The sequence below is a fragment of the Thermobia domestica genome, chromosome 15 (assembly GCF_964235325.1).
Source record: "Thermobia domestica chromosome 15, izTheDome1.hap1.1, whole genome shotgun sequence".
NCBI lineage: Eukaryota > Metazoa > Arthropoda > Insecta > Zygentoma > Lepismatidae > Thermobia > Thermobia domestica.
The window spans coordinates 148,339,742-148,366,550 of NC_137468.1; the positions used below are offsets into that span (position 1 = coordinate 148,339,742).

The 26,809-nt window shown below is 35.8% G+C and overlaps 1 protein-coding gene across 1 annotated transcript in view; it reads left to right on the forward strand.

The window, feature by feature from the left end:
- Positions 1–26,809, forward strand: part of LOC145671288 (uncharacterized) — a 1,722,162-nt gene that overhangs the window by 1,690,230 nt on the left and 5,123 nt on the right. Inside the window, exons 15-16 of the mRNA XM_081740242.1 lie at positions 8,493–8,704; positions 25,406–25,502. Of these exons, the coding sequence (XP_081596368.1) occupies positions 8,493–8,704; positions 25,406–25,502 (309 nt within the window). The remainder of the gene's footprint in view (positions 1–8,492; positions 8,705–25,405; positions 25,503–26,809) is intronic.

Sequence of the window (26,809 nt, forward strand, 5' to 3'; positions counted from 1 at the left end):
TACCTCTACCCCCTTAACACCTGGAAACAATGCAGTTTCCATATCAGTGTATTAAACAGGTGGGGACTGGAGCCGGGCCAGCCCTCTCTGGCTACGACACTGATCTCATGCCATGTGAGATTATGGTGGAGATCATTCTTTAAGTGGAGTTTCAAAGTTCTTCCGTTTCCTCTCACTATCATTTCGCCAATCATTTCATAATCCTTCACCTTTATTAGTTATTTGCCCCTTCAGTTTACAGAACATAAACCTGAGAGGTGAACATAAACATTTTATTTCTCATTATTGCAGAATGATTTTAGTAAAATACAAGCTGTGATCAAAAAGTACTGTGACTTTAGTTGCACAATGCCATTTATCGATGTTGTATCCTTTTCATCTTGTAAGCCCGGTAACCTAAAGCTTTGGTACAGTCAGTGTCGAGCTTGAACAAGTTGTGACATGTTAGTTAGCTTCCAGTGGCAGAAGAGTCAGAACGTATTAAGAGTGTCTGTCGTGAGCCAATGTTAAGTTTTCTTCTAAGCTGAAAAAAAAAGTGCCAAACAAGCTCACGAAAATCAGTGTATGGCAATGAAACGCTGGCATTGAAGACACTTTACAAGTGGTATGAGCGATTCAAAAGCAGCAAGGAATTGGTTGAAAACGAGCAACGGTCGAGACGTCCTTCGACGTCAAAACCAAATGAAAATGCGCAAAAAGTGGCACAAATGATTTGTTCAACCACGCGAAAGACTATTCGAGAGCTTTCCGAAGAACTAAATATTTAGTGTAGGTCCGTGGTATGCATCTTAAACGCCGATTAAATGGACAAACGGCTTCCTTATTCACCACAAAAACACACCGTGTCTTACCTTGTTTTTAATGCGCGAGTTTTTGACCGAAAAATATTCATGTCTGTCCACATTCTCTGTGCTCACCAAATATAGCACCATACGACTTCTGGCTCTTACCAAAAATTAAAACCGTGCTTTAACGAAAACGTTCTGACACCATTCCTGACATTGAAGACCACGACAAAGCAGCTGAACTCCCTTCCGAAAGAAGCCTTCCAGAAATGCTTCCAATTGTGGACTCAATGTTGGAATAAGTGCATTACTAGCCAAGGATAGTACTTTGAAGGAGATTGTATCAAATTTCATGTAACCTTATTCACCGTAATTTTTGATCACACATTGTATAGCAACATATAATGATATGGTTGCACGGATACGTTTATTGCTGGTAAAGTTACTGTTCACAAAAGATTACATTCAGGCTTTAAAAACTGATTTTGCGACTCTGGTCTAATTACTCTTAAATTTCTACAAAGGTTTATTTTCTGTCTTCGTTCGAAGCGAATTCTCAAGATACCATTGGAAATGAATTTAAATAAAATATAAAGAAATAGTTACAACAACGAGAAGTAAAAAAAAAAGGAAAGAGTAAGAATAAGAAAGGAAGATAGAATGAGAAAAATGGAAAATAAATATACAGAAGCACATCGTAGGTGTAAGTGACATTCTGTGTTCTTTACATTACAGCAAATGTAGTAAAACTAGTAAAAGCTCTCCATTCCATAATACAGGGTGAGCACAGAAACAGTCCCAGGTTTCAAATTAGTTCAAATTTAATATGCGAATGAATATTTTGCTGAAAGTTTGAACAGTGATACATAAACTCAAAAAGTTTTTGCAGCAATAATTGAAATTACAAACACTCGATGTGCGTGCCACCTGTAACGCGGGAAATATCAAGGGCGGTAATCTAGCTCCAACCGCACGTTGTGAAGCATATCCGGTGTGATGGGGTTGACAGCATCACTGATGCGTTCTAGGAGATCGTTCAGAGTTGCGGGTAGTGGAGGTGCACACACTTTGTCCTTCACAAATCCCCACAGAAAGAAGTCACAAACAGTGAGGTCAGGTGATCTTGGAGGCCAATTGCAAAGAACTTGATCATTGACTCCAGAATGCCCTATCTATCGGTTTGGGAGGTTCTCGTTTAGAAACCTGCGTACAGAACGATGCCAGTGTGGCGGCGCTCCATCTTGTTGTAGAACGAAGTCGTCTATCTCTGCATTACTAAGTTGCGGAATCAACCAGTTACGTAGCAATGCTAAGTAACTTTCACCTGTAATTGTTTGTTCCTGAAAGAAGAACGGACCGTGCATCCGACGCTCTGATACTGCACAAAAAACATTGATTTTCGGCGAGTCACGTTCCACATTTACAGTTGCATGAGGAATTTGGGTTCCCCATATCCTTATATTGTGTCTATTCATTTTTCCACTTAAGTGAAATGTCGCCTCATCGCTGAAAATGATCTTCGTCAGAAAGTTTTCGTCCTCCTCCATGAAACTTTGCATAGTCTCACAGAACTCACGGCGCTTTACCTCGTCTTGTGGGTATAACTTCTGAACCAACTGCAGTCGGTACAGGTAACACCGCAAACGCTTGCGTAAGATCTTGCGTACTGTTGTTTGTGGCATCTGCAACTCTCTGCTAGCTTTACGTGTAGACTTCTGTGGGCTGTGTACGAAGGCTGCTCTTACACGCTCCACAGTTTCCTCGGAGACTGGACGTCGCCCTGAATGTCCTTTTCTTTGATTACAAATGCACCCCGTCTCAATAAACGTTCTATGCCACTTCACAATGGATTTGTGTGTAGGTTGATCAGCATTAAATTGTCGTTTGAAATCACGCTGCACTCTCACAAAACTGCTTGCTTTTGCAAATTGTAAAACGCACCAGCTTCGTTGCTGTGGGGTGAACGCTATTTTCGATTTTACTGCCCTCTAGCTTCTCTGGTCAGAACTAGGATTCTGAAAAGGTAGATGGGAAAATACTTGAAGCTTACTGAGCTCTGTACAAAATTTCATGTAAATATTCAATTAAATGTTAATTATATGACACTTTAAAATCAGGTACTGTTTCTGTACTCACGCTGTATTTGGAAAACAATTAAGAATTTTCTGACGTATTCTATAAACTTTATTCTTTAAACTCGAACAACACTAATATAAATACACTGGTGGAAACACATTTAAAATCATTCTGTGTACAGACAGTGGCGGATCCAGGGGTGCGATCGCCCTGATTACCCGCCAGAAGAGGAAACTTTTTTAAATTTTATATATAAATAAAACCCATCCCAGAGTTTGGAGCTCTTAAAAGTAGTTCTAAGTATAAGTATTACAACCCACCACCCCCAGAAGTTCGTCCTGGATCCGCCCCTGTGTACAGGGTTGCAACAAACTTCCTACCACATAATTTTGGTCTCTATAGTCGATTTATTATAATGTTTGTAAGGAGAATATTGCTGCTACTTCGATGGTTGGATACAACACAATAATAGTAGTTGTGTTGTGATCACAACCTGTGTCTACAATTTAACAAAGATGCAAAAGAATGCCTATTGTAGTGCCCTTTCTTACACCGTTCCGGTACGGCGCAGGCAATCCCACAATAACAGTTGAGATAAACATTAAAGCATCGGACTTCCGAGTGCTGATTCGTTGCCAACGTAGGACAGAAAGAAACAGGACATAAACACATCAGGAATAAATACACAATGCGTTCCATAAGATGAGAATAGGAATTAAACACAACTGTAGAATGTTGACTAGTTTTAATTGTTACTGTATATAACAAACAAACAGTTGTCGTCTCATCATATCGGTTACAATCAAGACTGTTATGCCAGTGTGATTATGATAGTGTACACATCCATACAGTGTGCGAATTAGATAATCTATATTGGGGGGGATAAAATTAGGCCAAAGGACATAGTCTGAAGGTTCAAATTTCAAAATGAGACAATAAATGCCTTACCCCCCATATATATATATATATATATATATATATATATATATATATATATATATATATATATATATATATATATATATATATATATATATAATACGTGTGTGTGTGTGTGTGTGATATCTGTAATAAATGAGAGATTTATTAATTTAATAAATCTACCGACAATAACTATGCACATATATATTGTCTGACATATACACACCCCACTAAACCTTTCTGAACGTGTTTTAATGTTGTACTCACTCTTGTCCCCGTAGCTCTCTAAGGTTTAATAAGTTAATAATTTGGCTCGAGCGATAGCCATGATCACAATCATATGTTAATTTTTCCACTCATATTGAAAGCTTCCACTTCGCATAAATACATACAGGTTGCGAAAAGAAACCTACTTCAGTCTTGTGAAAACCACTAAAATTATCAGTTAAACCGGACTTTTTTTCTTTCTTTTCTTTTCTTTCTTTTTCTTTTCTTTTTTTTTAAGAAAATCTAGATATTAGCCTATCAAATAAGAAATGGATTGTTGCTGGTCCCGATTTCTCACATCAAGGTCAAATCGAAGGCCAAATATTTAAAATCTCTCAATTCAAATTTCGAGCTTGTGCTTCTACTTCCCGCTAAAGCTGTGCTCATCACGACTTTTTTTCTCCAAATATCGATTCCGTGATGGGCACGGAAAGTCAACACTTAAAAATTACTTTACTGTTAGGTTGAAGATGAGTTGATTCACTATGGGCTACGTTATTCAAATAAAGTAAAACATTACACTGAAGTTTTTCAGACAACATTAATTGCGTGGACAGCAAACTGTACAGCGAAAAGATGGAAAAATGAAGGGTTAACTTTAAAAAAACCCGCTCCAGTTGAAATGCTTATACAGACACGGACAATGACACGGAGAACCAGTCGTATTAACAAATGCTGAAACAAATCTTGAATTATTCGCTTATTCACCTAAAAATCACCTTCATTAACATGCCTGCTCACTAGGAGCGTATCCCCCAGCGTGTACGTTAACATATCTCAGATTTTGAGTACAGTTTCAAAAGTTCATTTCCGTAAACTGTAAAAGCAGTGATTACTGTGCTAATTATTACAAATTAAATGCAACTTTTGAGTTGCATACACACAACCTACTAGGGAATGAAGACCATGTGCTAACAAAGAGTACACTGGAAAATGAAATAACATGTTATAACAAAAATTAAAATAAGATGATAATCGATACAAATATAGAGGATGAATGTGACATATCCGAACTTCGGCAAGTATGGTAGAAGAAGCTATTTGTTTACTTCTTCTTGACCAACCGCTAAGAACATTTATAAATCTATATGTGGCTTTGTTATGCGCAATTAGTACATTCAAATCCACAAACGATGACAAATTGAAGGGTACGAAGGTACAGTTGCAAGTAACAACCGTTGTCATAATAATATAGTTCTACTAAACAACGTTGAAAATAGTGGGTAATTAGGTGGTAAGTAGAAATGTCCAAAACTGAACAGTTTACATCGATCATTTCGAAATACAGCTAGAAGATTAAATTTACAAGAAATAACAAAAATCAGTGAAATTTGGAGTTACACTAAGCATAGTTTGAGGGGGAAAGCGAGCATCCCCGGTGGGGATACTTCAGCTGACTTCTTTGGGGGGGAACAAAATGTGATTGAGGGGGAAAATCCCCCTCATCCCCCCCGGTAATTCGCACCCTGCATCCATATATCCAAATTCATTAACATGTGAGTTATGTACGTAATAGCATTCCTGTTTCATCCACCAATACACATAATTAACATTTATTTACTAATATCTTCGTATTCCAATGCATATTTAGTCCTTTTAAATTGTCGTGTTTCATCACATATATATATATGTATATCAATAACATTTATATTACTTTTAGTGACTCAGTTTTGCAATAGCAGAAGGATGATCATTTAATCACAGGAAGCAAATTGATTCATTCAACATGCAAGCACAGTAATATATTAAACAAATGTACAGGCGTCCGATTTGTTATTTGTGATGAACCAAATATATATTATTTTCCCTGATGTTATTTATAAACAGGAGAGAATACAACCTAGTTGCGGAATCCTCACGGATTCCAGACTAAACCACTACAACAAATTCATGTTTTCTTCTCTTGATCAACACTACTATATATAAAGTTATTTCTATTTCAATCACTAATTGCGAAAACAAAACATAAAATCTCAATTCAACAGAAGAAAGCGAAGATAACTGGCTATAATTTCTTGGTCATTAAGGCCAATACATCGGTGGCGCAGATTAAATATAACCCAACATTAACTTACATAATGAAATAACAGAAATAATGGCATGAATGCAATATTAACAATAGCTAATATGCCCTTGCAAATGGTTAAGGTAAACAATAAGGGCGCATACAAAGAAAAATAATGCTCTACTGTAATGGAGACCAAACGGGGGTCCATTACACTATTATGTGAAATTAAGTTACTTTCAGCGTTCCGTATAGCGGAGCTATGAGAGGCAATGTAATCTTTCCGCAGAATTATCGTTCACTTGGATCATCATATGTCAGTGGTCTATCAGTGGCATGTGCAATGGGAGGAAGAAAGTTTGTACAGCATACATTTTTCACATTGTCCTCGCAACACACTGACAAGAACCTGGATAGGGCTACCTTAACGTATTCCAGCACAATTCAGTGCACTCTTTGGCAAATCTAGTGCAATCACACCCACAGTATTTGTTAGTGTTGGTAGAAATAGAAACTTCAGTGAGAAAAATAAACCAAGGGGATATTCAACGATTATTCTCGCGCAGCACAGTACGGTTGGCACGAGGAAACCCTCTGTTTATTTGCACCCACCAACAGAACTCGCACCTGCTTTTCACTGTATAAATGTTGCTCGTCTCCTATTTGCATTCGTAGTCTGCCTTGTGTTCGTCGTGTCAATCCTGTTCACAAACCTTGTCTGGACACTTTGCGAAACCGCTAATTTCAGAAGGATAAAGCATGTTTTTATACCGCCAGGACAACGTAGTCGCTCTGACAAATCTTCTCGGTATGCGCCTCTTATCGTGTGCAGTTAGTCCATCGCACCTCAAAATCTACAGTTACTTAAAAATGTACAGTGAACACAAGATATCCTGCCGTAAATTAACATTCTTCACCTGCAGAACCAGATGTATGCCTAAAAAGCTGCTTACGTTGAATTTCGGGCTAGTTACATGAGCTACTAAGATGAATAATACTGTATATTTTTTTCAATATCGTGTTTCAATAATGCCATGTTGAGATCAACATCACTTTCTATCACCTTCTTGTGTACTAATTTTTGTTAGATGCGTGAATTCATGTCGTCTATATGAGTGTTCTGCTCGAAGGTAGGTTCTAGTCCACTTGTCTTAATGTTGCTTAATGTGGGACCATTAAACCAATTGGACAGTGGTAGAAAGTCCAGTTGCTTTCTAGTAGATGACGTTAAACGAGTTTTCACCATTGTATTTAATTTGTAAGGTTTACCGTCGTATTAACCGTTATTTACAACTTACCACAAGAGGTGAATTTTCCATGCACTTCGATTTTTTATTCAGCTTTATATTTTGAAGTAGTAGGTATCCGTTTCGATATTGCCCATCACTTAAAACCTATTCCTTTTTGTGCTATTTTATCACATTCCGCAGGATATAGAACTTTCTTATATAATGTCTCAAATAGTTCCTATTTGCTTTAAAGGTGAATTATTTTACCAATGATACGTTGTCCAACTACAGTGTGGGATAAAATCGATGGTTGTGGGCTAGGAGAATGAAACGCAACCTGTGACGCTACTTTACTGTGTGATAAAGATGTGTGCTCTAAGCTAATGCACTGTAGAGTGAGCAGGTGACTGATTATCTTGTGCCGCGTGTACGAAGACATGGCAACACGCATCGCAACCTTCTCATTTACTAACAGCGTTTAAAAGGAATTCGGAGCTTCTCCCTAAAATGTCATAAACGCTGTTCTTTACCATAGTAGCTACTAGTATATTTCTTGTGTTAATTTTACATCAATGCTACTTAAATTGCTTGTTCTTTCAATGATATTTTAACTATGTTTGCAGTTAAATTTTCGCGTAGGCTCTACGTGTCAACTAAGGTTTTATCAAATCTAATATAATACACTTATGGTTATCAAAATAATGGGAACACATTTGAAGCATGTAAAATGTGTGGGGTAGTAATCTAATGATACATGTATATGGCCTGGCCGTTTTTAGTGCTGTGTTAAATGATCTTTTATAGGATATCAGACGAAGTAGAATGGAGAGAGTATACTGTGCTGGTTCAAAATGGAAAACAAGTTAAAACTTTTCTGCAGGTTTTCCACGATAATCCCACGTTGCATTAAGCAGAGAGCTTGAGTCGCTGTTTTCTTCATATGTTTGCATTATTTCGATAACTACCTCTATATGTATAAACATTATCTTCATAACTTAGACTGTTAGAAAGATATTCTCGTATGTGAGATCAAAACATGCACAGAACTTGTTACAATGACGAGAAATTTTATCGATGATTTCCGAGGGATAATTAAATGTATGATAGTAACTGAGTATAATTAAAAGAGAACCTTGCGAGTATATACAAAATATTCTGTAACAGTGTTTAACTAATGTGATTTTATAATTATTTCTTGATTTCTTGTAGGGATCTCGCTGCCCGCAACGTCCTCATTGATGAATACAAGACATTGAAGATCTCTGACTTTGGACTTTCTCGTAAAGGAATCTACGTGAACACAAGAACGAGAAAAGTACCTTGGCGATGGCTCTCGATAGAAGCAATGAGAGATAACCTATATTCCACTAAGAGTGACGTCTGGGCTTTCGCTATAGTCCTCTGGGAAATTGGCACTTTAGGTAATACTTTTAGTGTTTTGTTTTCTCTTCATCTCTTGAGACTCATTAATGTTATTAAAGTTTATACTCAAAGTTTGCACATTGTTTGATAAGTGCAGGAAGATTTTAAAACCAAATGATGCTAGAATTGCTAGAATTCTGCTTAAGAGTATTAACTATTTACGGTTTATTCTATTAAACATAAGTGATTTGAATGTTTGATTTTTTTATTGAAGAACATTTCTCTCATTTGCTTTTGGTTTCGACTTTGTTTCTTTGTCTTTCATGTTCAGGATAATTGTTCTTACTTTTGTTCACTTTGTTTTCATCTAACTGTCAGAAGTAGGTCTATTCTACGAGATTGAAATGGATCTAGAATAGGGTAGTAAATGCTATTGCCAATTTAACTTTTTCTGATGTAAGTTTGCACATATTCATAATATGATAACCAAACCATTTACCATAATAGGAATATTTCAGCAAAAAGTAGCTGATACAATTTGGTGACTGCGTATTTTCTAAAATAAAACTTTCTAGTGGTGATTGATTGGTGTGGTGATTGCAATCGAGATCAATAAAGAATAAGGCTTGTTAATTTATCACATAATTTAAGAAAAAAAAAATGCTTCACAATAAATTTCCTTAAACTATTTGGATTTTTATAAAGCAAGTTTTGTGTTCCGTTTCAAACTTATGAATTATCTCTATAGCTTTGAATTGCAATTAATCAGAAGTACGGTAGCAATACAAATAGAAATACCATTAAATCCAAATACCGAAAATAAATTTAAACTAAGTCCATAGGTTTCGAGAATTCCATCCCGATTTTCATCACACGTGTATTTTTAAGGTTGCTTTTCAGAACATTCTCGCCAAGAACAAGAGATAAATTGTCTTCAGTAGAGTAACATCTTAAAAATTGATTTCTTAAAACGTGACTTGCATTTCTTTGGAGTTTTAATTCTTTTTTTCATTTTGGTTGGAGATAAATCATTCAAGGTCAAAGTGGAAAAACACACAACGTAAAAAATTCTTTGGTTGGTTCTGCAGTGCACCACATCACTACTTATTAAGCAAGAAGTGGTGTATAAAGTGGTGTACTGTGGCCTTTAGTTACATTAACGTGGTTGAGAAAGCGGAAACGGTAAAAAAAAAAAAAAAAAAAAAACACCATGAACTTAAGCTTAAATTGATACTCTATGCGTGTGCAGAAAATGACGGATTAATTCGATTTAAGTCAGTAATGTGTCTCTCATGGCTGAAGTAGAGATAACTAGTTAATTTTTTTCTTCGCATAATATTAAATAAAGAAAACAGATGTAGCTTGATAATTAAACTTACTATTACATCTTTAAAGCTTACAATTGCAGTAAGGTTGTAGAGAAGTCGTAACTTATAATTACAATACTTACAAATTTTTAAAGACTGCTGAGACATGAGTAGGCGGATTACTATGTTTAGTCTGTAAAGATCTCGAAGTAACTTCAGCCTGTTATTACACCGGCGCGGATTTTAATATAGGTCACATGGTTACGTCCCTACCTCTTGTCCAATAGGAAATGAAGTTACAGCAATAATATAGAAATACATTAATGATACTATTTTTTAAATGTTCGCTTTTATAAGGCATCCTTTATGCACGTTCGTTATTCGAAATTTGACAACATAGCGATGGATATGTTTTGGCTGCAGACTTCCAATTGCATAGCTTTAAATTATCCATACCTTCAAAGCTGCGAGAATTGAGGGTATCAAGGCTAATGCTATTGAGAATGGACACAATAATATTGAGATGCATTCGGTGCTGTGTACTGTCTAATGGGACAATGAAAATTCGCAGAGTGAAGACATAGAATAGAAATTACTTCCACACAATTATCCCCTAGCAATAGTTGAATCCTCCAGGCAGATGGCATTAATGTCGTGTGAGCTATTTAGCCAGTGAGAATACAACCAACATAACATAATAGATAGTAAAAGCGCGTGTGAAGAGTGAGAATAGATGTACAGCGGTTCTGTAGGCTGTAGCAAATCCACCTTTTTTCTTTTCCTGTATTTTATTCTATGTAGAAAAGACGCAAAATAAAATTGGCATAACGATCTTCAAACATTTTAGTGAAGAACAAACTCACATCATGTCTTGAAATTCACTCATATATCGAAATAAGTTTCGCTGTGTTAGGAAAACTGATATGACAACAAAGTTTCATGATGGTTAGAGATGTTTGAGATGTTACGAAAGTTTTGAGATGTGAAATAACTTACATACTTAAAATCAATTTAACACTTACATTTTCTCAAAGAATTTACCATTACACTGTACACACTTTTGCATCCTCGAAAACCACTTTTGGAAGCAGTGTTGCCAGTCTTTTTCTTCAAGTGTTGAAAGTTCATTCTCGTAAGCCACTACAGCTTCTTCAGGGCTGGAAAATCTCTTCCCACGCATGTGATCTTTGATCCTGGGGAACAGAAAAAAATTACACCAGGCCAGGTCAGAGCTATACGGCGGATGAGTGATAAGTTTGACCTCCGTATATTCTAAAAACTGAATTGTGATGTTGGCCGTGTGTGCGGACGCGTTGTCATGTTGAAGCAGGATCCCACGCAATCCAGTTCTTGGACGCCGTTCCCGAAGCTTCTGGAACACTTTTGTTAGGCAAACAGTGGTGTACCACTGAGCAGTAACAGTCCTTTGTTCTTCAAGTGGAACAGTTGCAACATGGCCAGATTTGGAGAAGAAAGTTGCGACCATCTTCTTCCCCACACTTCGCGATCGCTTCACTTCCGTTGGTGGATTTTCGTCTGGAAAGATCCGAACTGTAGACTGCCGTTTATTTTCAGGGTCAAATTGATGGATCCAAGTCTCATCATCAACAACAATGTCAGAAACGCGTCGAGAATTGCCTCCACCAAATCTTGCAAGCATTTCTTCACACTATTCCACACGCATGCGCTTCTGCTGTTCAGTCAAAGTGTGAGGCACCCAACGAGATGAAACGTTCCTGAGCCGAAGAGGATCATGAAGAATTTTTGTTACTGCTGGCGATCCAATGTTCACTGTAGATTCAATGTTCTTGAAATTTGTTTGAGGATTTTTTCGAATCATTTGTTCCACAGCGGCAATGTTTTCATCTGACACAGCTGTTGCCGGACGTCCACTTCTCTCTTCATCTTTAAGCGATGTCCGGGCTCTTCTGAATTCATCAAACCACCGAAAAATTGTAGCACGGGAAGGAGCAAGGTCCCCAAATGCCCCCTGCAAACGGTCAAGGCTTTGTGTCTCGTTCAAACCACTTTTGAAATCGTAAAGGATCATTGCCCGAAAATGTTCCCTTTCGAGCTCCATTCTAGACAGCTGAATACTGCTCACATCAACAAACAAGTGAAGGCGATACGGCTACGGCGATAAGCGAGGCGAGTTGAAACTTGCTTCGCTTCTTCGCTCTGGATCAGTGTTGCCAATTTGGGGAAAAGTCGCTAAATCTAGGGGATTCGCCTTCCAAAATAGCGACAAAAAATAATTTTTCCGATTAGCGACTTTTGTGGTGATTTTGGAATGACGATTTGGCGACTTACCTATAAATCTAGCGACTTTTGTGCTGCGAACAACTTGTCCTAAAATAAGTACTATTAGCTCGAATCAGTTCAGATATATATTTATTTCTCTTGCTTATTTGAATCAGTGCAGGTGTTGACGAGCTGGGAAAGTGTATAACATTTATTTCTATATTCCCACTTTGATTGCTGTTATCTCTAACCTCCTCGTGGGGACCAATCCCAGCTTTTAATATCCTTTAGTTTACAGAGCTTCCTTTAGAGGCACAAATAATACATTGCCGATAGGAAACAGATTATCTGTAGAAGCGAGAGTAGAAGTGAAGTGTGTAAGATTTTTTACTAGACCTTTAATTTTGTTCGTTTTTCTAAACTCACTTTTGATTTCGCTGAAGCAAAATTGATCACAAAGTTAAAAATGTATAAAAGTGAAATATAGCTATATATGTCTTTCATATATGTTCTTGTAGCGTAGATAGTACTATGGTTTGAATTGATCACGTATCTTATACACACTCACACTCACACACACAAAGTATGTGAGTAATGGACGGATTTAATTCGCTTATGATTTACATAAAAATGCTCATATTGAAATCAAATAAAATGCAAACGGTAGCGGAAGGATTAAATTTTTACCTGTAATCTGCACCAGCTCAGTTCATTCACCGCCACACCTCCAACTGGGCGCCATTTACGTCCACACATTCGCGTAGGCGGCGCTGGAATCCACTCACAGCGTTCCGCCGTGTTTGATCCGAAATGCCAGCCACAGACGCCCTGATTTTGTCCTTTAAGTTCTCCAAACCACTTGGCTTCTCTGCATAAACTTCCGTTTTCACATGACCCCAAAGCCAGAAGTCGCAGGGGGTAAGGTCGGGTGATCTTGGCGGCCAAGAAGTCGGGCCACCGCGGCCAATCCATCGGTTAGGGAATTTCTCGTCAAGGAACTGTCTCACCTTGATTGCATAGTGAGGGGGTGCCCCGTCCTGTTGGAACACGATGTCGTTCTGGATTCCACGTGCCTCCAGTTCCGGAATGAGATATTTCTGCAACATATCCAGGTACGAATCTCCATTCACGGTCTCCTCTTCAAAAAAGAACGGTCCAATCAGATGATCATAGGACACAGCGCACCAAACGTTCACTTTAGGGCTATCTCTCTCATGTGTCTCAAATTCCTTTGGGTTTTCCGTGCCCCAAACGCGACAGTTGTGTCGGTTAACCTTCTCGGAGACATGGAAGGTTGCCTCATCGGAGAACATGATGGCTGAAAAGAGAACGTCGCCATGTTCCAACTGCTTGAGCATGGCGTCACAGAAGTTGAACCGGATGTCCAAATCTTCATCATGCAGATCCTGGACTATCTTGATTTTGTAACCTTTGGCCTTGATCGTCTTCTTGGCTATCTTAAACACGGTTGTCTGTGGAATTCTGAGTTCCATGGACCGTCTAGGAATCGACTTCTGTGGGCTGTTGATGATGCTTTCCCTTACCCTGCTCACTGTTGCAGGCGATGTTGGCGGCCTCCCACTTCGAGGACGGTCCAGGACGTTTCCTGTCTCCAAGAACTTAGCATGCCACTTTCGGATTGCATTCTCAGTCGGTGCTGGATTTTGAACTCTTTGGTGAACTTTCGACACACCAGAATTGGTGATTTTAGCTCTGCGTACCACAGAGCACATTGCGCTTTCTCTTTCACCGACGCCATCTTTGATACGGTAAAAAAGTAGTCTTCTCAGAGGAGTTTTTCATTTATTTATTTCTTTAAAAGACACACACACCAATACAGCTTACAACTTATTTTTAACAGTCAACATTGAAACAACAATGAAAACAACAATGGATGGAATTTGATAAGAAACTGATCCTTGCCCTCCCTCTCCCTCTCTCAACGTGTTCCCGCTTATCTAACAGTGTTGCCAACTAAAAAATTAACCCTTCCGCTACCGTTTGCACTTTATTTGATTTCATTATGAGCATTTTTGTGAAAATTATAAGCAAATTAAATCCGTCCAGACTTTATGAAAACCCTGTATATATATATATATATATATATATATATATATATATGAAAGAGGCAAAATTCCACGAAAATTTTATTAGCGACTTTTCACCCAAAATTGGAGTCATTTCATCTCCTATTTAGCGACTTATTGTATTAACTTGTTGGCAACACTGCTCTGGATACCACTACCGAACGCAATTGTTGGAATTCAAGTACTGTGCCACAACAATGCGTATCTCAAAACTTTCGTAGTGACCCTCTTATGATGCCTGTTTACGGGCATGAAGATTTGTTAACAAAAATATAATTTATTACGGATTGTTGATAATGTTATGAGAAATTTGAAAACACAAAATCTTTCAGTTTTAGATTTCGAGTTTTTGCTGCTTTTGGATTTTGCAACATAACTGAAAACAACCAATAAATGTATTACAATTTCTATCTATTTAACGCCTTCCTTCCACAAAAGGAAAAGATAAATTTTCAATACATGCATTTTCCAAACAGTCGAATCAAACTAACTTGGTTTTGAGTGAAATTCATAAAGAAACGTCTCAGAATTTATCTATTGTTAATAACTGTTAGTAATGGTCCAGCATCCTGTTGTTATTTAGAAATTACCCAAATTTTGAAATTGTGATACTTCGTGCACGTGTCTATGAAATGCTCTTGTATTACCCTATTTCGTTTTTACAATGAACATTTTGTGAGCAGTTTTACGATATCAAAATTTGTTTTTCTTTTAAATTTCAGAACATTTAACACTTAAGATTTTTGGTAACTTTTGTTACCATGGCGTATTATCGACTTTGACTGCTACTTTAGGTTCTATAACACGTATTAAGGCCAGGCCTTTTTATTAGTCAAGTCAAGGATGGACCAAAGAACACCCCAGATGCATTTTGGAACCAGATGGTAAACTTGGCGGTGCCAAGTGAGATCGGAGGAGCGTGATTTTTCATTTTTTCTTAAAACAAATTTCAAAAAGCTTCACACCTTTAGTTTTCAAGGTATCAGATTGAAATTTTGCATACAGATTGTGTATATTGTTGGTATGTCTCAAAAGTTTCTTAGATTCCTATGTAAAACCTGGTCCGGGCACAGGGGGCGCAGGTGTTCCTAGGGAGTGATTTCTTTTAGAAAAATTTCCGTTTTTTTTCCAATATTTTCAGTTCAGGTATATGATACGTACATGTGGATAGTATACCAAAGAAAATAACGTTTGAACCATGACTCTAGGTCAAACAGTAATGACGCAGTACATATATATGAGTATGTGTGTGTATATATAGAGTGAGCCTAAATTCAAATTTTCAACAATTTTTTCCGTCCTTTGTTTTCAAGATACAAGATTGAAATTTCGCTCACGTATTATTTACATAACAATGTATTTTCAGAGAAAAGGCAGATTCCTACATCAACTCAGGCCTGGGCAGAGGGGCAAAGTGTTATGGTTGGATTTTCAAAAATACTTCCGGCTTTTTCCCTAATTTTACGGTTCCGGTGTATGATACGGACATACGAGTGGTACCGTTGGAAGGGGCTCATTATACTAAATAAAATGAAGCTTAAACCATGACTCTAGGTCAATGATGCAGTACATTTTTGAAGTATGTTTTCATATATGTATATATATATATATATATATATATATATATATATATATATATATATGAAAAAATGGGTCAAATTCAGACTTTCAAAAATTTCTCCCAACCTGTTTTCAAGATACAAGAATGAAACTTTGTACACATTATTTATATAACTATGTATTTTTTTTAAAAATAAAATAAGATCCCTACGTGAACACAGGCCCGGGCCAAAGGAACAAAAAATTTAAAAAAAAAATCGAAAAATCTTATTTTTTTCGATTTTCCAGTTTCTGGTGTATACGAACAAGCAAGCAGTACCGTTGGAAAATTTCATTTATCTTGAAAAAACGAGGTATGAACCATGATCCTACGGTAAATAGTAAGGAGGCAATAGCAGTTTGAGTGAAAGTCTAAAATTTACTTCAAAAAGTGGAAATCCTAAAAAGGTTAATTTACTGGTGCGAATGTGTTTTGTTCTGATAATTTACTTTAAAAATCATAATGATTTGGTTGGTATTTTAAAATAAATATTTTATGAAATGAAATGAAATCTTTTAGTTTAGTGTCCCACTAATATGCCCTTTAGGCTATGGAAGAGATGATTAAGGAAAATGAATGATGAGGGAAGAGAATGAGAAAATAGGAGGAAAAAGAAGTACCTCGAAAAAACCCACGGACACGATATTGCTTACCACTAACTTACTTGGCTGGGACTCAAACCAGAGACCTCACGCACCAGACGTAGGCGCCCTCTGAATACGCTGGCCAGTATTTAAATTGCCCGTGACTGTAAGAGATTCGGAGTGATGGCGGAAATTTTCTCTCGAATCCATTGCGTAGTTCCTCCAGTGTCTCCAGTCGAACTTTATACATTCTGTCTTTTAAATACTCCACAAGAAAACGTCATGGGTGGTCAAATCTGGAGATCTTGGGGACAATGGAACGTTCCTAAATCTTGAAATCGCTTTTCCAGAAAACATGGTCCTGAATGTTACCGTCTATTGCCTTGTCGTATGGGTCCTGCACCATGTTGTTGAAACCATACATATACAGATACATTTTTCTGTCGTAGCTATGGGAGCAGAGAATTTGTCAACATGTGTGTGTATCTTTCCAGTGTCATAGTAACGGGTTGCTAGTGTTCATCCTCGTAAAAGTATTGCCCGGTAACATCCATAGCCTCCACATTACACCAAGGTTTTCACTGGAGTTTCTCACGTAATTCTCACGTTTCTCATGTGGAATTTCAGATGCCCAATATCTAAAGTTCTATTTGTTCACATACCCTATCAGAAAGAAGTTTGCTTCTTTTGTCATGAGAATTGAATCAATAAGGATGTGCCTGGTTCTGGATAATTAATTTCAGTATGGCCTAGCAAAACTGCACTCGAACTCTTTTATCTGCCTCCGATGTTTCCTGCACCACTCTCATTTTATATGGCTGAAATTTGAGATCATATCGCAACATTCTTCCAACACTATTCCGAGCAAGATTCAATGGGAGCCAGTGATATCAATTGAGGGGAAATTTCCCTTGGCGCAGGGAAATTTTGAGTAAATTTTGGGGAAAGGGGAAAAAGGGAAATTGTTTGTAATCTCTCAATATTGCAGGGAAATTTGAACCTCTCTTCAATCACTTATAGATTGAATGTATCTACGTATCTGATTAATCTCATTAAAATGCAGTATAAATTCAACATCCTATTTGTTCCAAACATAATTCGTTGCACATATTTCACATAAATTCTCACAAGTTATCTTGCTTTGCATTCGTTAATATTTAACAGCATTACACATCGATCAACATATTCAGTTAAATTCGAAACATTACAACAATGTTTATTTAAAATCTTTTATTTATTTATTTATTTATATGAAAGTACACAGGCATACACCCACAACATACCTTCTTGACTTACATAATTGATGGTAACATTACTTTACAAAGAAGAAAAATAAAACATGGAAAGAGAAAAATAAAAGAAAAAATAAAAGAAAAAATAAAAGAAAAAATACTAAAAAAATACAAAGGAAAGTATGTACAATCCAGCCACGAGAACAATAATATACACATATATAATATATATCAGTACGTTAACAAATAATAATAGATCATACATGGTCATTATTCAGTATTTCATAGAGAAGTTTAACAAATTTAACTTTTCCATCTGAAAATAGGTCTATCCTATCATTTAATTTATTATAGACTCTCAGCATTCGTATAATAGGTGAGTGTGCATGAGTTGAACTTTTTGACATAGGTATATAAAAGATATTTTGATTTCTGGAGCGATATCTTGGTACATAGAAAGGGATATGTAGCAACAGTGTTGAACTATTAATTCTATTTGCCAATATATTTCTTAAAATAATAAGAGAATGTACAATTCTTCTATCCTTTAAGCTACTTAGGTTGAATAGCGAGCGTAAAAGTGACACTGACAAGTAAGTTGTTGAATCTGGTTTAAATGTTTTATAATATAAATATCTCAAAAATTTGTTTTGAATCACGTCAATTGCTTGGATGTCTCTCTTAAAGTGGGGACTCCAGATTACCGACGCATACTCTAATTTGCTTCTAACTAGGGTTGCATATAACTTGATAATTACTGATGGTTATGAAAATATTTTTGTGTTTGTGATAAAACCTAAGGCTCTATTTGCTGAGTCTATGACACTAACTAAATGATTACCAAATGTTAATTTACAATCAAAAATTACACCAAGATCTCTAATCGATGTAACATTCTCTATTTGGATATTATTAATTTTGTATACATATTTAACTAATTTGTTTTTTCTATTAAAGGTTACACTTTTACACTTATTTACGTCCAGTTGTAGTTTATTTAAATCACACCAATCTATGATTTTATTCAAGTTTTGTTGTAAAATTTTGCTATCTTCTTCAACTGTAACTGATTTATATATCTTTACATCGTCGGCAAATAACAAACAATTGGAATTTTCTACAACCTCAGGCAAATAATTAATTAGAATCAAAAACAACAAAGGACCAAGATTGGAACCTTGCGGAACACCAGATGAACTTACAAACTGATAAGAAATTTTTTGTTGAAACTCTACATATTGATTTCTATTATGTAAATAAGATAGAAACAACATAATTAAATTTTTGGATAATCCGAATGTTATAAGTTTCTTGATTAATATTTCATGATCTATTTTGTCAAAAGCCTTAGCAAAGTCCAAATATATTACATCCATTTGTTCCTTTTTTTTTTAAAACAATTGTAGATCTTCTGTAAGAATTCCAACAAGTTTGTTACTGTTGATCTGTTAGGGAAAAAGCCATGTTGATTTGGAGAAATGCAAATTTTCACATGATTAAACACCTTTTCGTATAGTATGTATTCATATACTTTACACATTGAATTAATTATTGAAATAGGCCTATAATTTGTTATAACGTTCGAATTACCTGATTTCAAAATTGGAGTTATTTTTGTTTTTTCCATTTTTGAGGAAAAATATTAGTTTTCAATGACAAATTAATAATAAATTTAATTTGTTCGCATAGAACATCTCCACATGCTTTAATAACGTAAGAAGGAATTCCATCTGGGCCACAAGATTGTTTGGGTTTGAGATGCTTAATAGCACTTTTAACCTCATCTGAAGTAACATAGTTAAAATGCAAAATATCAAGTTTGTGATGTATGTTCGGAAAATCTCCAAGAACATCGTTAATTTTATAACTAAAGTTGGTTTGACTGTAAACTGAAGAAAAATATTTTGCAAAACCGTTTGAAATATTGCCTTGGGAAAAGTTCTCGTTATTCAAAGTGTGCACTAGATTTCTTATGTTATGTTGTTGTTTGGTATTTACAAATGACCAAAAACGTTTTATATTATCATTGACATTCATTTGGAGTTGTTCTATGTAATCATCATAAGCTCTATGTATAAGCTGTTTTAATTCCGACCTTACGTTCCTGAATCTTTCGTCATAATACCTAGAGAATTTACGCTTTTTAGCACATTTTTTCTTAATTTTAATAGTTTGAATTATTTCTCTGGTAAACCATACCGGATACCTAGACTTCCTAACTTGCGTACATATTGGTATACAATTATCAAAACATTTATATAAAGAATCATATAGAAAGATTAATGCTAAGTCGACACTATCGAAATCATATAGGTTTTCCCAGTCATAATCACGCAGTGTACAGTATAATTTGTAAAAATCAGCTTTCCTATAATTATAATATTTTCTTTGCGTTGTCTTACTTATGGGCATTTTTTTGACTGACGGTACTGAAATTGATAAACTAGGATGATTAACATCTTCAGGTACTAAGGGAGACTCATCTTGCTCGAGTTCCACTGTAACATTCGCTAGAACCAAATCTAAGGTCCTTAGGTTATAATTTTGTATAGTATTATATGAAGTCATGTTAAAATATGAAATAAATTGTTGGAGCCTTTGACACGTTACGATCCTCTTAGAAGATTATGATTTGAATTACCAATTTCTTTTATATTAAAGTCTCCAACTATAAAGATGTCGGAAGCAACTAAACAGTTGTTCTGTTCTAAATGATTAAAATAATCTTGATATACACTTATTGGGGAAGATGGTGTTATATAAACAACATTTATAAATAACTTTTGAGTTTCATCACGAATATATATTGTGAGTGATTCACAATTTTGTGCATTATATGTTACCTCATGAATAGTTTTATATAACTTCTTAACCGCCACAAGTACACCCCCACCTCCAGATTTACCTGATAACGTAAGGTCTCTATCATTTCTAAAAACATTATACCTGTTATCGAATAATTCAGCAGTCTTAACATCAGTATTCAAAAATGTTTCTGTTAAGGCTATAATATCATAGTTACTACTTAATATGTTTTTGAGAAAAAGGTGAGTTTTGGTCCTGAGACCCCTAACATTTTGATAATATAATGACAGTTTATTTTTGTACTCCATCTCCTATACGAGTATTTATAAATATTAACCAATTGATATCAGTGAGATAATAAAAACCATTATATACATGAAAAGGTACAATTATAATGAACTTAATAAGGATTTTATGACCAAAGCACAACAAATTTAACCCTGTAGTTTGTCTAAGTCCTCCTCTGAGGAGATTACATGAATGGGACTTTGGTCACCTTTCCTGATTTTAACTTTCCCACTATAATCTACCCACAGATATTTATAGTTTTTATCGCATTGCAGCTGCTTTGCCTTAGCAAACAATATTTTCCTGGTTGGGGCCAAGGATTGATTAATATATATTGGATTGTCACTATTCATACCTATATCAATTGTAGACAGGTTTCTCTTTACTTTTCTTCGTGAAAGAAATAACTCTTTATGATGTCTCCGGACAAACTTAACTATAATACCAGTAGTAGGTCGATTATTGAATTTCTTTAACCGATGACAAGCATCGATCATTGTTTCATCAATGTGTACATTTAAAGCCTTTCCGATGTTCATTACAATTTCAGGGATATTTTCTTGGGGGGATTCAGGCACTCCATATATTTCCAGGGTATTACACCGAGAGTACTGTTCCATGTCAACACACTTAGCTTTTAATTCCAGGATTTGCTTTTTCAATAATTTATTCTCACTTGTCAAACTTTCTATCAACACTTGCTGTTTTTCAATTAATTGTTGTTGATTAGTAAGCAACGTTTGATTACTGTCCAACTTTTCGTGACAGGAATCTAAGGATTTGCCTAAATCGCGCTCCATTTCACGAGAAGACTTTCTTATATTACTGATTTCTTCTTTCATATCGAGCAGCAGTTTATAAACATCCGCAATAGATGGGACAGACTCAGGTGATATTTCTGACTCCTGCATACTACTTCGACGTTTCTTGGAACAATTCGGGCAGCGCCAGTGTTTGTTTTGAGATTTAATAAACTCAACGTCTGCTTCGTTTAATTTCACACACCGAGAATGCATCCAATTATGACAGTCCATGCACTGTAATTTAGCTGATATGCCCTGTCTCGGTACCGGTTTTGTACATTCCGAACAGACACTCATGACAACAACCGATATCTCGAATCACTGATCGACTCCGGAATTTAAGGCTTACTGATATGGCTACTCTGTTCAGCAATGTAAACAAAGAATCAAAGCGACTTATAATTACGTTATATACTGCCGTATCATATACTTACTGATATAATATGCTCACCAACGTTACTACTGTATATTCATAGTCATTTGTAATCACTACACATCACTACAATATACACTTTACATTCAATTTAAGCCAGAATTCCGGAGCACAAAAAACCAATTCATCCTGCACTCATGCCAATGCCAGGAAGATCAAAATTAATCTTCCTCTTGTTGAATTAAATCTAATTCAATAAGATGAAATATTTCTCAATTAAATTATCACTCCAACTATTATATCAGTCTGGTTTTCCCAACCAGAAAATTGATTATGAAAAGGATTAATCGATGTAAGAGAAGAAAATCTGCGTGTCGTGAATGTAAATATGTATATATGGGCGAATACTGGGTCATTAGTGTATGTGTGTTTGTGTAAGTTTACACATTTTCTGGTGACTGTGCGCACAGAACGATAAATTCTTAAGAAGTCCGCATCTCTAAACTTTGATTTAGTTTGTATTGTGCTTACGAACATTTCTCGTGTACAGCCAAAGACAGTAGCAGCTAGAGTTTTCTTTGTAACTGTTCGTTTCAGTAAATATGGGAATGCTGTTCTTAAGTAAGTACATATCAAATATATACTTAATATTTTCTTTGTACTTTAGATTACATTAATATTAAAATCTATCATGATATCTAGGATAAACATTAAATTTACGTAATATTTATTTTATATTTTTTATGATTTATTTAGTTTGTCCATCTTCACCGAGTTATTTATAGGGTTTTTCCTCAGTCACGCCAGGCAAATGCAGAGATTGCACCTTTAACATAGGTCCTAGCCTACACCTTTCCATATCCTTTCCCCTCCTCTATCGCGACGCCTTAGATGCTTAAAAAACAAATCAAGTTCAAATTCTGCGTAAGCTAAAAGGAAGGCTGTCAGATATCTGCTTGTATGTGGTTATAAGATTGGGGTGAGTGGGTGGAAGCGAAAACGATTAAAAATTCGTTTACTAAATACAGTACTTGAACGGTTTGGATGAAGGGAAATTTTGCCCGGAAAAGGGAAATTCTGAAGCTTGTGAAGGGAAAAGGGCTCTGAAGGAATTGGCATCACTGATGGGAGCGAATGCCGTTGCGCTGAACGTATCGGACCTGCAAGAACTGTCTTCTACACACGTGTTGCGGGTGTACAGACTGTTTGCTTATGTCGGTATATTTTATCTCCTACATTACTACTTGTGCACCACTGTGTAATCACAGATATTGTTTTTGCTGATGGCGTTGTTCCTCTTCCTTGCTGATCACCAAAAGCACGTCTAAATGTTCGCTGCACAAACATGAGTGACTCGTGTGTTACAAATGCTTCTTCAGAAAACATGCTGCTGTCCCGGTCAATGCTTCATTGTGCACTGAATCCAAGACCATCTGCTACCGGCCAAAAGGCATCTCTCTCACTCCGTCCCGTTTCTCGCCAGTGTTGCCAAATCAAACCTAGGAAACATAAACAGTATCATCCTGTATATAGTAAACTACTTTAACTCAGTTCAATTAACTTTAAAATTATAATGGACAAGACACATTTTAATTAATTGTAGACGACATTAAATCACAAAAAAATATCAATGCTAATCTGATTATGTTATATTTGTGAATATCACTAGTACAACAATTAGTATAATTGAATGCTTAGATTTGGCACGTAATTGACTGCTCAGTTTATTTTTGTATTAATACTTTTTCTTAATACTTCAGTCGACCATTAAACTTCTGCAATGCAGTTATTCAGTATTAACATCATTCAATTGTTTCGAAATAAGATACATAGAATGAAACTAATATTCTATGGTTGCTCTCACTTCCTTAGTCCAGATGATATGATTGACATAAATCTTGTTCAAGCATTGTATTCGTGTCGTACATTCGTTCTATAACCATATGTATACAGATTACTATCAAAATAAGGGAAACATCTAAAGGTAATGCAACCTACCTGGTTCATACGGCGAGGAACTACCATTGGCCTACGAAACAACTTTGACTCGTCGTAGAATGGAGGCATATAAAACATGAATTTTCCAGAAAATTGTACCATTTCTCACACAGTAGAACGAGGATGAAGGTGCATATCTGCTACGGAGTTGGAACTCCAGAGTTGACTACAATTATTTAATTACATTGAAGTCTGGGGATTGGACGAGCCAGTGGAGAATTTGTAGCTCGTCCTAATGTTCATGCAACTTCAGCGTGTGGATTGGCTCACTGTCAACTAGTAAAACTGTATCATTCGCTGCGAAATTATATTATTGTATTTCGACGATACGATATGTGACCACCTAAACTTCACCAGGTGTCCGACATACGTAAACACGGAACTGAGACGAAAGAAGGCTCACTGAACCATGTTGTGTGTCACCAACCATCCCTACTAAAGCGTTGTTGGTTGTGATAAGCTGTTTGAAAGTTGGAATCCGATTGTGGATGTTCAGGGTGTACAACTTGTGTTGGAATGAAATAATCGCGATAAGTTGTTCTAAGTGAGTGCTTATTTTGTTCCATATTTACTTTTAGCGAATTTGGTCTACCTTCCTTGGTAACGATTCTCTTCAATACTCTGCGGTCTCTGTCAATGAAGCTTGCTTTTACTCCATTATTTTCTTTTGTCAGTGCGTTTGACTATACGTTCTGTAGGCAGTCCGTGCTCCTACTGACATACAAGCTTTCTTAGGCATATTTGCACAAAGTAAGCGCATCTGCAATTTGCCTTTATAAAAATTTAAAAAATTACTTTTTACATTGCCACTGTCTACTCACTTTTCCTCAGCGTTTCTCTGTTTATTATTTTAAAATTTACAAAGACACAACGACCAATTATTTACTGTCGTTGCAAATTCAGAGTAAGAACTGAGAGACGATGCAACACAATACTTAACATTTATTCTTTGTTTCTTCATATTCGCTTAACATACAACGATGCTTTACTAAGTGTAGCGTACTTAGTTCGAAAATGTTCACTACAAATTCATTACAAAATATTACAATAATGACGTTACAGTTTAACAACTATAAGCTTGTCTTGACAAATTTACAATGAGGCTTTAGTTGATATGCAGGCTTCAGTCAAATAGCTATAAGTTAATGAGTGTTTTTTTTATTACTAATGAAGCTACAATTTGCTTAATGATTTTATACTAAAGCTGCATATTTACCATGTAAAACCTCTGTGAGCTTTAACGTTTTGTGGTCTCAAATTCTGAGCCTTTAGCAATTTTCTTAATATTAATTCGCCTTGCTTTATGTAAGACATGGTTTGACGAACTTATTTTAATAAGGTTATCGTTCAGGTTTATAAGTACCATCATAAAGTTCAAACAAGCTATTTCAATTGTGTTTGCTGTCAGAATTATTCTTTTGAATTTACGTGTATAATTACAGGTGGCTTTCCTTATCCAACCATTGCAGACGGAGACTTGATGCCTTTCCTTTTAGAAGGTAACAGACTGGAGAAACCAAACAACTGCACGGATGAATTGTAAGTAGTAACATTTCGAAACCATTTTATTAAATTTCTGTTTCCTGAATACAGCTGTTATCTTCTATTGCAGTGGAATGAGACATTGTTTTATTTTTACTTTTCTGTGAGTTGAGTATATCCATCAATTACGCATGATTGACCTACATTTCAATCAATTTTTCCTGTTCAAACGAAGTGATTGTTACCGAAATTGGACACTTTCAGTCAGGCAGTTTCGGGAAGTAAATTGGAAACACTGTATACGGAAAATTTCGCTACTGATTTCTTCTTCTCGTCAATACGAATTGATTGATGTATAAGTTGTATGGCTGCAGTTGCTGTATACATACCCCACCCCCAGAAAATAACTTTGGTACCGTCTGCTGGAAGTGCGTGATCGCAAGTGTCCATTTTTTTGTACTGATCAATTTGTTTCATCAAGACCAATCGATTTATATGCAGGTTTCTTGTGCACAATTGCTAATATACCCTACTCCCGAAAACAAACTTTAGGACCTATCCAACATTCATTTTTGAACAGCAATAAGGAAAACCAAAATTTGTCGAAAGCATAGTGTCACGATTAAAAATAATTTCCATATATAGCCCTATTAACACTTCGCAGTGTACTAAACCAAATAACTTCAAAATTTGATACCAATTTCTTTTACACTAAAGGTAGTGTAAGCAATTTCCCTAAAATAATTAATATTAATTATTTCCTTCTTACATGGATACAAGTGTACAAACAATGCAGACTAATAATTTTGAACATAATTATAAAACTTTACACTTACTGTTGTCCACATTGGAGATATACATACTTTAACGGAGAAACAAAAAACAAAGTATACTCTGCGTTAATGCCAAATTTAATTGTAAATGAAAAGTTGATTACATTTTACATTAAAGCACAATACAAGTCTGGTATGCACATTGCATAACAGACTTTCGTGGCGACATTACAAATTCAGGTGAAACAACCGGATAAGCGTGTTTGAAAACGATATTATTCAAAACGATTTAGAAGATATGGGAATTATTTTGTATATTGTCCCAGAAAAGTTGGTCTAATGCAAATATTTTGTCTCATTTTCATTATTAACTGGATCAGTCCTTCTGAAATTGTCCAAAAATTGTAAAAGTGGTTGCTCGACTATTTCTGAAAATTATAAAAATTTGAGTGCGATGAACCTTTTGTACGAGAACGTTAATAACACTATTCGTGTTGTTGTATGTGGAAGTGGTCCTGAATGGCGACCATCTTCGTTGTCGGTGGAATGCCAATTTTTGCATTTGTAAGCGTGTGTACGAAACCTACAGTT